Genomic DNA, 12,362 nt, shown 5'->3' with positions numbered 1-12,362 from the left:
CAAGTGCAATGCTCTAAGTGCCATGGCCTCACTCTCTATTAAACAATATTTCGAAAGCCCACATACACAGAATTGTCAAACATATTAGAAAGAGGGTTACCTTTCATTGTGATGGGGCACGCGTCGGTGCGGACTTCACGCACACGCGGATGAATAATGGCAGGAGCTGGAATGCTTTCCAGGTGGTTTGGTAGTGTCACCTGTTGTCAAGAGACAACGGAAAACACTAATTAATGCAAACCTCAGCATGACATTCTTTGCTTGCAGAAAACGTAACAATTCCAAGTGCGCGTTACGATAGCCAAACGCTGGTGTGGGTGAGGTGCACATAGTGGGCATGCCTCCTCGCAGCTGGGCGTGCCGGCAGCATGGGCTGCATGCAGGGCGTCCCAGAGCGGGGAGTCGTGTCTCCACGCTAGGCTCTCCAGCACCGTCTCCTCAACATGGTTCAGGTGTTTCACCATGTCCCGTGAGAGGCCCTCCTCTGCACGGATCAGTACTTCTATCACCTGCTCGCACACAAAGACAAAGATCCCCCGTATAGCAAGTGCTGTTAGTGAGCACCTATCAAGGCCAGCACAGCACACAAGGGGGTGGGGGGTGGCTAACACCATGCCCGGCCACCTTTGTCTCCCCAGTGGTGATGTTTACACACTTCCTAGAAAACAATCATTAAACTATATTTGACAAATGGTGTGGAATGTTAAAAGACGTGCGTGTATGCAGTATGTTTCTCTGTGTGTCTGTCTCTCCTTGCGTCTACTCGAGAGACACGGTGACACAGAGGGATGGCGCTAGAGACAAAAAGGATAAAGACACACGAGGCACAAGAGACGCACAAAGACAAGGGCGACACACACCTTGTAGAAGGAGTAGGGGCTGATGCTGAGCGTGTCGAGGATCCAGGGGAACGTGCGCTGCGAGTTGTAGGAGAAGAGCACGATCTCCAGGCAGCATGCCATGAGCGAGCGGTGAAACACATCCTGCTCCAACAGAGTCTGCATTGTGTTGTGTGCGCGCAGGCAAAACCATCAAGCTTAGAGCTCATGTCACAATATGGCATGCTTATTACTGGTGCGAAAAGAAGTTCAACATACATTACGCGATAGTGTTTTAGATTGTCTGTACTTAGAGATAATTCTGCTTTCGTGTGTCGTACTTCAAACACAACTATTGAATCATAATTGATGTTTGGAATAGGCGACCTAATGGTCGGACAAAAATCTGTGTTGTAAGACCCTGCAATTATAACATGGATTGAACACGTGTGTTAAAACCTTTATTGCTATAAAGCAGACTAGATATCTGGGAAGTGCAAAACAAGAACATGAATGACAATGATTAGAAAATTAAAGCCGACATGAGTCTCAGGACAATTATTTCAGGAGAGTATTGTGTTGGTATGTTTGGCCAATTATTTAAACAGCGCTTGGACTGCGAGAGAAAATAAAATTCACATCTACAAGTTACAACAGAAAGGCGATTCCATGAATGAGGCTCACAACCTATATTCTTAACTGTAATCTCCTGGCCACTGCAAACTAGCATTTTTTGGAGTCTCAATCTATGAGATCTTCTAATAGTTGGACCATAGACATGCTGCATTCTACACTTGTGCTTGTACAAATGACATGTGCTTGCTTTCATTTAAAAGAATGCCTGTAGATTTAAGTCAATGATCGTGAATTGTGGGTGTGAGACCGGATGATGGCATATTTATTATACACACTGTTAGGTCTTTCCCTTGCACCCTCTTCTTCTCCTGTGTGATGACACCTTCCAGCACTTTGTAGTACAGAATCTCTGCCAATTTCAGCCGTTTCTGGGCAAAGTCTGGGCAAAGGAAAACAGACATGTGGACAATTGATGATTCAAACTCTACCTACACATTTTCCTAAATTGGTGTCTACCAGTGCAAGGGGTGTGTATGCAATATCTACCTCTACAGAAAGGAGGAAATATTTACACGTGTTTACTCAAAGACAAAAAATAAATGCATAAAAATACGTGGAGTTAATCGACAAAAGCTTAGACTAAAGCCAGTGACACATTGGTGAGTCAGTAATCCAATGACTTGTTTTCTTCAAAAACTCTTGAGTTCTATTTCATAGGGGACTTTTCCATCTTAGGTTGGTGCTTCTTACAAGGTACTAAATACCAATAGTTGGAATATAACACACAGGAGTGCTCTCACAAGCGCCTGTGTGCGTTTGTGCACTCATTGAAATGGAGGTCAACCACTGTGTTCCAGGTCACTGCTGTGCAAAGACATCTGTCTTGTGTAAAGAGTGCTTCTGGAAACCCTTTCTTTGATGGCAGTGTAGCGAGGGTACAATAACAAGACCCAACAAGTTGTAACATTCATGCCGTCAATGGCTGGGCTAAACTAAAGGCACCTTTGTTCTCATGTGTATGATAGCATATATTATTCAGAGTATAACAGCACATTAGAGGGACGTCTGGCCATCATCATGTCTGGCTGCCTGTCCCAGCAGGCACCAATACTCATGTTCACTGTACAACCAGCATCTTAGGCTGAGTCAGCAATTGCATGTCTTTGAATGCGACCTTACCATAACCCAAGTTAATTCAGTGTGTTACAATACTGCTAATCACTGCATCACCACAGCACCACTTCAGTCTGATCAGGTCTGATCACGTGAAGATGACCTACAGCGCCAAGTCACAGTAGCAAGTGCTCACTAACAGCAGTTGTCCCATCCATCAGTAAGGATATAAATGGATTTTTATTTTTGTAACAACGGGTGATTTAAGGTCCTTGGCCTGATGTAGCAGTGCTAAAACAATAGTTGAATGAATGTTCAAAGTGTTTTCTTTTTATGTATCAGTGCCAAACTTCATAACAAGAAACTACATTGTACAGTTGTATGACATGTTATTTTAACTAATTGAATGGAGATGTGGGAAAATAGATAAAATTAAGAGACATGTTAATAAAACATACTTATCAAACTTTGATTGCAGTAACTTCCATAGCTTGAAGAAACATTCACAGTAATACTGTTCTAATTACAAGGGATGTGTTCTATAAATGTGTCGTTTGAGAAGCAAGACAAACAATTATTTTGCGATGATATCAAAGCATTGGACCATCATTGAACTATGTGCATTCATTGCACTTAAACATGACAATGAAAAGATATATATAAACACTGTTTCATGAAGGTCAGTCATTGTTGTGTGTCAGGTCATGGAGATTTTAATATCTTCTGAAATTGCATGCACCACATGTGTAAAATTAAGGCTGGGCAGACACTCAGCTGATAGCAGATCATGTCGGCGTGTGTGTTCATGTAAGCATGCACAGGCCATACCGATATGCGAGCCAGGCTGCCCATCGCTGGGCCCAGTGTAGTGTTTGCAGAATGTTGCACCCATCTCCCGCACCCGTGTCTGCACCGCCTCGGTCTGATCACGCGAAGATGACCTGCAAGCGGCAGTCACAGCAGCCAGTGCTCTAAAAAAACCCACCTTAACCCAGGGCCGAGGAGACACGCACGATGTTCAAACGTGTAAACTCCAGTCTGGACGGCCAGTGCCGAAGACAATCAAGGGGCATGTGAGTAACTGGAACATTTGATGCTTCAGCTGCTGTGCTCATGACGGATTGCGCAATATATCTGTGATGACTGGCTGAGTGGTGGCAGCAGTCCAGTAAAAACAAAGTGGTCTTTGGCTCGCGGAACAAACCCTCATGCATGCATTACCAGGAGAGGCAAGAGACACACTTTGCAGTACAAACTTCCTATTTGAAGAATGTTTAGTAGTACAGTTATGGTTATCATACAACAACAACAAGAATAAATTGACAATAGAGACAAACCATAATTTTTTTTGTACAGCATGCTGTTATTTCAGCAAGCTATTTTTCTATTGTGTATTTTATGCGTTTGCTTAATCAAGGTTTATATTCACTGAGGCCCATCAGCATGATGTAGCATTGTAACATCATTTTTTTCATAAACAAAACTGGACTTTGTATTTGTACCAGGTAAGGCCCACTGAACTATATAGCCCTTTTCCAGAAGCAACCTGATCAAAATTATACCTCAACGAAGTGGCTTATAATGTGGAAATTTATAGCAGAAGTCTGGAAAAACTATATAGGCGAAATAATATTGCAGAAAGGTAGTGACATTTTTACATGTACATTGGAAAAGTGGTTTAATAAAAAAAATGTGACTCATCAAATTATCTGGAAAGACCATTGATGAAAAATATATTTATATATACTAGCAACCCCCATGTCCTTTGGACATGATCGTCCATCCGTGCCTCCCAGTCAGCCATTCATATAGAGAGGCCCGTCTCTATCCAACCTTTCCCTTGCATTCTCTGTAATTATTATTGCAATTTATCTCCATTTCTCGCTTTGTCTTTGTTTCTGTTTCTAAATTCCTCTGGGTGGGGGCGAGGCGCAACATAAGCACTCATAAACCGCGCAGATGTAAACGGGATTGACATCACCTCGCACAGCTAAGGCCCACTGGGCTAGAAAGCCCTTTATCAGAAGCGAACTGGCCACAAATCAAAGCCGAATGAAGTGGATTATCACGTGGAAATTTATAGCAGCCAAATACTCTAAAACACATGCTTCTGAATGTGGAGGGGAAAACCGGAGGACCCGCAGAAAAATCCACGCGACCAGAAGGAAAAACTCCAAATATATAGGCGTCAGGATTGGGATTGAACCCACGACCTCCTGCATAACAGGCGAGGTAGTTAACATCTCACCACCGTAGCTACTACGGGAGCTACTGCCGCTGCTGGGGCAGCTGCTCTTACCGCAGCATGGAGAGCAGGTTCTCGCTGGGTGCCCCGCGCAAGCCTGACAGCAGGGACTGCAGGCGGCCCACGCTCTGTGTCGCCGTTGACACTGGAGTGAAGCCCTGCTCCTTTTCTTTGAGGTAGCGCCGGCCCGTCAGTGGGGTGGAGGGCGCCAGCGAGCGAGTCTATGATGTAATAGGCATTCATTACAATTCGACTGTGGAAATTGCAGTTACAAAACGTTTATATTGGAGGCCCGTTCTTCAAATATCTTCCATGTCCACAAGTTTTCTACGATGGCCGATAAGGAAAATTATAAATGCTTATGGAGCACTGATATGGAGGTGCTGCTTTCAAAACTTCCTCTATATCCAAGTGCTCGCAATGATGGACGATGAGTAAATACTGCTTGTTTTGGATATTATATGTGTGAGTAGTGTTACTCACAGCATTGGATGATGGACATAGAGAATAGGTTAATGATGGAGTGTAATAAAAATAATAGGCTGAGTGCAAAGGACAATTAAGGTTAAATGAGAAAAAAGCCAGGTATGCAGAATAAAAAAAGAGGGCAAAAAGTAGAGAAACATGCCTACTTAAAGGCCATATGGCATAGCAAATAATGGGTATAATCTGCAGGCAGGATGTAAACACTCCTGCAATTTGACACATTTCCATGATTCAGAGTCATTCAGGGTCACAATGCGAGTCAAAAAACATTATTTAATCTCATTTGATTATATTTGTACTAGCTTTACAACCCAGCTTTGCCCGGGACTTGGATTCTTGTCTTGGATTAATACATGGCCTACGCGGAGGGTTGGAGGGGGGATGAGTGCCGTCAGCAGGCACACTGCGTAACGCTGCCGCATGCGGGTGACATCACATGTGACGTCACCGCTCACTTGCCGTGCAAAATATATCCATTATTGCGCCCTCCCCCAAAATACAAAAGTCTATTTTTATACTTTTTGCATTGTGTACAGTCTGGAAGCTACCCACATGCCAAATTTCAAGTTTGTTGCATGTTGGGAAGTATGCTAAACATTTCGAACAGACACACATATTCACAAATTTCCTTTTTATATATATATAGATTATATTGCTCCTCTTTCAATCCACTAGCTTGAATGTACGATTTGCATATAATTTGTATGAATTCGAATAGATTCTTCAACGTAAGAATCTGCAACGATTTACAAATCTTGGGGTATAGCATACGGTAATGATTAACATAGAATTGGACAACACAACGATGGCCAAATAACCGAGTACAATAGCATTGGATGGATGTAGCAATGACAACGAATGTATAGCATTAGATTATGGGCATTGTATAGCTCAGGAAATATTGAGTCATCCAGTAAAACATATTTGCGCTCATGAATCATGGAGCACGTAAAATTTGTGTGAGAGCCAATTATATGCTATTGTAAATATCACGCTAATTGATCAAACAAAATATACAAATGAGACAAAAACGAGCGTTAAACAAAGCAATGGTAAAAAAATACAAGACAAAAAGGAACGATTTGTGAATGAAATCGTAACCTTCACCTGAGAAAATTCATCATGTGGGAGATAAATCGTTCCCTAAATGCCAAAAGAGCACACATTATCAGACTGTGCCACAAAACCCCGCCATGTGATCTTGGGAGGTAAAAGGTTCCGCATAAAAGCGGTGCTACGGGCCAAGACAGCTGTGGAGGAGACAAGACTGCAACAAGTGGAAGGGATCGCAAGCTTACCTTCTCAAAATGCTGCTGCAAGTTGCGCTTGATCTTCATCTTCTCGGCGAGCTCATGGCCCGCCCCCGGCGTGCCTGGCATCACCGTGCCCTTCTGCGGCGTGCCGAGCTCCTCGTCGGCGTCCTCGCCCAGGAACACACGCTCATCAAAGTCGCCCACTGTCAGCACGTACTCCTCGTACTCCCGGTTAATGGCTTTCCTGCCGGTGGCACACAAGGAATAACGGAGGAGAGGCCGTTGTTGTTGTGACATTGGGCACGAGCAAACGCTTCCAAATACTGGTCAAGAGGCAGACATGCGGAAGACGTGACGATGCATCGATTAATAAATTCAAATCAATTATGTTCACTATACATGCTTCAATTTGGACGTCTGAGAATGTATTTTATCCCAATTCGTATATTTTTGATGTAGCAGATGTATGTAAACCCTGCAACCACTAGAATGTGCCACATTCAGTTACAAAAAAATATCGATTCTCAGTAAATCTTGACTTCAAATTCTAACACTTAATCGTATTGTGAATGGGTGAATATAAACACGTCACCAAAACAATGCACCTCAAATGCATTCCAAGTGAATACCTTTTTGTTACTCTAACTCAGGGAAGTATCTTCAAGTTGAAATGTATTTTTTGTACGTGAACAATTTTATATTCCCCACCAACTGGTACTGGGGGTAAATTCACCAGCACTAGAAACACACACAATGTGGGAGGGTGGTGCTTGGGTTATAGCTGGCAGTTTCAATCCCATTTGGGGTTCAACTCCCCCTTTAACCATACCAGCCTGGGGTACCCACTTTGCGTAACAAACGGTTGTCTAATAGAGACTGAACTCTCTCAGTTTGAGCTCCCCACCTTTGTCATGCTTATGTAGGGTGTATGTTTTTGTCTTCAAAACTCACTCATTGTCTGTAAAAGTTGAAACATCAAGAAATCCAGAAAGGGTGTCGATTTTTCCTTTCAGAATCTGAGTGGAACAAAACATTTTTTTTGTAATTAGCAAGCATGGCATATGTTACACATTAGTCATCACGTGACCACCAAAACATCTAAGGTTCCATGAACGGTATTATGTTCATATTTTTATTTCTGGATTTGGCCATGGAATGGTCTTGCCAAATTTATGTTACAAGACCCATCACCAGATGTCCTGGATTTTCCTGAAGATGCTTGACATTTTAAAGCAAAACTTTGTATTGAATTGCTTAATTTGGTTGTGAAAATAGTTCAACTTTCCACTGAGCTGACACAAAAACAATTGGTTCGCTAAACATTTGTACATGTGGCAATTTAATTTGGTTGGCCTATGTTGGTTGTAAGAGAGCCTTGACAGAAATGTGGCCTGATCAATATGGCCTAACCAAAAAATATATTATCAATCATAATATTGGATGGGAAAACTCCACGTGTTAAGCATTATTGCTGTTTGCCAAAATATATTAACATAAAGGCAACATTTTAAAAGGATTTTTTATTTAAATTATTCCATTTAAACAGCTATTGCTGCTACATCCACATTCTTCTACCCGAGTGGACAATGAACCACAGGTATCCTTCGCCAAGCCACAAGATGTTCTAACACTCGTTTGCCAACATTATTACAGATCCATAGATGAGCATGACTTTTAAATGAACGCACTCTGCACGCACTTGAGAAGAGTACAGCTACGTGTACAAGTGTTTACCTTGCGCTCAAACAGCTTGCGGACGTACGGCTTCCAGTAGTGCTCCTTGATGCCCTTGGCCTCCAGTACGATGCCGTCGTGCAGCACGCACAGCTGGTCGATGATGCACGGGGGCTCCGCTGGCGGACGGAAGTCCTTGTTGCCAAATTCTTCCGGAAGGCCTTCACCACAAGACAGCAACACAAACACATAACCCTAAACTTAAGTACAATGACTCACAGCCACTGTGTGGAGCTTGAAAGTTAAGAGCACCAAATTGCATACACTGTCTTTTTCTCCTGGCAGAACAGCAATTAAAACCCCCCGAAAGTGTGACCAAATGAAACACATACACCTGATGACATACTAAACATCCCTCGCCTGCAACAAAATCTGTACATTGTGAACAAGTTGCATGCCTACAACTACCGCAGCCAGAATTAGATATGAAATGCTTCCATCACGGGAATGCAAAAACAAAGTAAAAACGTGCATGTCATGCACCTGTGCGATGTTTTCTTCCCTCCACAGGTATATCAGGAACTTTCCCGACTTAGGCCAACTAGACTCAGCTGCCACAGTGTTAGGATCCTCAGGAATATTTTCTGATCATAAACCAATTGCCGGCATCTGCAAAGCATATTAATGCATAATATACCTGGTCCAGTGCTTACCATGCATCACTAGGTGCAACGGTCCTCTCTCCAAAAGCATGAAACATGTTTGCTTATGGGTGTGGTAGCAGATGTCTGTAACCCAGTACTTTGGAGGCAATGTTTGTTGGATCATGTACATTTTTTAACTCTCAAACTGGGTGGGTTGTGGGGTAGCTGGGAGATAGCAGTACAGCAGGTGGATTTGTGAACCCTTTGACTGCTACCCCCCATATGCATGTATTATCCCTGTGTACAATTATTTTGACCCAAAAGCAAATCACTCATAAGGAAACTGGCCAAACATCCCAATGCAGGGACCTCCTGAAAAAGTCCAGACACCCAATGAGGCTTTCCTGGGTAAATCACAATTACTGTCAACGAGCCACTGCACTCACCCTGGAAGTTTGGGTTGAGAAGATCCTTGCGATGAGAGCTCAGGAGGGCATTTCCATACATGAGGTCCAGGCAGCACAGCAGGAGGTGATACGAGTTTACCAAATCATCGCTGATCATTGGAAAGTTGGCTGCAGGCGTAAAATGCAAGGTTGGGGTAAAGAATGAATAACAGGATTAGCTGCACTGTCTGCATAGAGGTTAGCTTCTCCACAGCCTTTGTCCCAGAAGGCAACCAGCAATTGGTGGTGGGGATTCCAACCCTTACAAGCAGGTAAACATTCCACACTTGCTCCGTGGAATTTCCTTTGCCCGTGCATGTTAACATGTTTCCCAGTCTCTCATGTACGAGTGATGCTTGTCCAAATTTCACACATTAAAGTTATGCTGGGTTTAGAGTGCATTACTTGCAATTGGAAGGCAGTTACTAAATTTCGGTTAGGAGTATGCATCACTAAGAGGCCAAGAAGATGATTACAAATTTGTGGGATATATAAATGTGAAATTAAACCAATGGCTCATGGCTCTCAATAAAGATCAATACAACCACATGCACATATGAGCTGAGGCACTTTGAAATTCAGTATTTTTAAAACGATCATCTCTGAAATGTAACTACATTTTTATTATTATTTACCTTTACAGTGACAATTAAAGATGTGCATCTGCATTCACATCCTACACACGTGCACACTGATATACAGACAAGCACACAAAAGCTGGGGTTGTGGCCATGTGTAGACATGGACATATCTCTGCTCGCTATTCCTCACTTTAAAGCACGTGATTATCCTGTTCATGTTTGAAATGCCCGTGTGCATATTCATACTAACTTCAAGACTCATATTAAACTTAACAGAATATACTTCAAAGTGTGATATTACACAATGAAACATGCATACATTAATAAAAGCATGTTCTTTATGTTACAGCTCTCAGACTAGCACACAGTCAACTCAGTGTTCGGTCGACTAATCCTTTCAACGAGCAGTCTGGAAAGACAACTTAAACTCTGTTCCGGATGGAATGGAGTAAGCCAGTGGGGCAGGGGCCATGAGAGGCATGTGAGCTGCTCAACCCTGATGCAATATGCATGCTTGAGGGCGGTGGCCTGCCACTTGCGCAAGCCTGGCTCAGAGCACAGAGTCTCACATGGGCGCATAGCATTTAAGTACAGCGAACGGTCCGTTTTCTCACACAAGGAAACGTCCCCTCAGCCAGAATGCTAAGCTTCACTTCATCTCATTTCACTGCTGCCAGTACTGGACAATGCTAATCTGTTGGCAGCTATGGGTTATCAGTGGAAACTGCACATATTCACACTGAAGGAACCCAACAGTAATCTTCCTTAATCGAGGTTTTTTTTTGGTTAGATCGCGTAAATATATAAATTTTGTTAATCTTCCTACAGAGACTGGCCCCCAGAATGGTAATATGGAATTTCTACCAATGGCTAATGGCAGCTAACGGAGACAAACATCAACTTTAAATTGATAGCGATTGAAAACATGCCAATGTACCGAATTATTTGAAACCAACACCACGATCAAGTCAGTAGGAGCTGTCGCAGAATGCTAGGCAAGTTGATACATGTCTTACGGATCCGAGCCAAGCTCAACTCTGCCTGCCCTTCCTGTCTGGACTTGCCCATGAACCGACCGCAACCCCCCAGGTGCACCCAAGCGGCTGTGACCACGCTCTCGCGCCTCTCCCAGGACCCCCTCGCGCTTCGCTACCCGCAACTCCGAGCGTCGGTAGGCATTGCTCCAATATCAGCAATAACCACCACAGTAAGCAAGCGGTCTGTCTCCCCTCAGTCGCATATTTTAAGTGTTGAGCACCCGTTGCTAACGAGTGGGCATGCAGTTAATGCTACGTCTTTGTCAGAGAGAAATGAACCACTATAACTGAGCATCTAACCCGAATCTGGGCATCCAACAATGACAAAACCATTTAAGTGTAATTCGGTCTAATTAGGTCTAAGCAATGTCACCAGTGACTGCATGAAATTAAATCACAGTACAAATATGGTGATGACAAAAACCCATATTGTGCATTAATCACAGGATTAATATAAAGTGAAGGACTCATTTGTACAGCATTAAGACAGTTTAACACTTAGGCTTTGGCCACCAATATCATCCAAAATACAGGTTTTTTTGGGTTAAATCGCGAAAATATGTGTGTAGTTAAACCCGTCACCACCCAACACAGCCAATTAGTAAGCGTTGTCACGTAAATAGAACATGCCAATTCATCACTAGCACACCTGTGTGTTGGAGAGCTAAGCCACAACATTTACAATCTTAGTACGACATTTCATTGTTTGTGATAAAAAAAAGACTACTTAACAGACACCAGAAACAGTAATTTTTCAAGCTCGTTCCTGGGTTTGAAGCAATGCCCTATCATCTGTAGGAAGTTCCAGAAAGTAAATCTGTTCCCTATGTGTCTTGATAAACTAATCATATCATACCTCAATAACCCCCAATGCACACTCAAAGTTGAATACATTTTCACGAAAATCTTCGGGCAAATCGCAGGTATGTATACATTTTCCATCCAGTTTGAAGTTTACGAGCCAAATGATAGCTTCAGGAGTATGACTAATACTGTCCCGTCCGCCGGAGAGTGCGTGTAGTATGCAGTTGTTCGCGTTATGGTCAATTGTTTGTTTCAGGTGGCCGCAGTCACTGCAGTATGAGGTCATCGCAAATTTGCCATTTGTGGAAGAAGTGTGCGCAGCGACCAGTTGCTGTCCTGAAGCGGTGGGCGGTGCACCAGTTTTCTTGGCAGATCAAATCCATTGGGAGCAGGGGTTGGGGTCCTCAATTAGGCTTTTATTAGGACCCTTGGCAGATCTCCAGTGTTTTCCAGCGGTCTTCAGTTGATGCTTCATCCATGTGTCTCACGTTATCCCAAATTGGTTTTTGGGATCTCAGACGAGTTCGTGGAGGGTCGAGCAGGTCTTGGAGTAACGGGAAGTTGTAACAGGTCTTTTCACTTCATGAAAAAACTATCTGAAGCCGTATGGAAATTTATTCATCAATAATCTGTAATAAATGTTACTAACACAGGTATTATTCTGGTTATCCAATTAAAAACCCAT

At 43.0% G+C, this 12,362-nt stretch overlaps 1 protein-coding gene across 2 annotated transcripts in view; it reads right to left on the bottom strand.

The window, feature by feature from the left end:
- Window positions 1-12,362, bottom strand: part of LOC144723347 (retinoblastoma-like protein 1) — a 36,830-nt gene that overhangs the window by 10,878 nt on the left and 13,590 nt on the right. For both annotated transcript variants that reach the window (XM_078602073.1, XM_078602074.1), the window contains exons 5-14: window positions 9,256-9,384; window positions 8,226-8,386; window positions 7,443-7,507; window positions 6,537-6,735; window positions 4,807-4,973; window positions 3,336-3,448; window positions 1,730-1,833; window positions 861-998; window positions 342-509; window positions 101-200 (exon numbers count right to left, since the gene is read on the bottom strand). In XM_078602073.1, the coding sequence (XP_078458199.1) occupies window positions 101-200; window positions 342-509; window positions 861-998; window positions 1,730-1,833; window positions 3,336-3,448; window positions 4,807-4,973; window positions 6,537-6,735; window positions 7,443-7,507; window positions 8,226-8,386; window positions 9,256-9,384 (1,344 nt within the window). The remainder of the gene's footprint in view (window positions 1-100; window positions 201-341; window positions 510-860; window positions 999-1,729; window positions 1,834-3,335; window positions 3,449-4,806; window positions 4,974-6,536; window positions 6,736-7,442; window positions 7,508-8,225; window positions 8,387-9,255; window positions 9,385-12,362) is intronic.

This window comes from Lampetra planeri, chromosome 17, assembly GCF_965212315.1.
Source record: "Lampetra planeri chromosome 17, kcLamPlan1.2.h2, whole genome shotgun sequence".
Lineage (NCBI taxonomy): Eukaryota > Metazoa > Chordata > Hyperoartia > Petromyzontiformes > Petromyzontidae > Lampetra > Lampetra planeri.
This window is presented reverse-complemented; position numbering and strand designations above follow the sequence as displayed.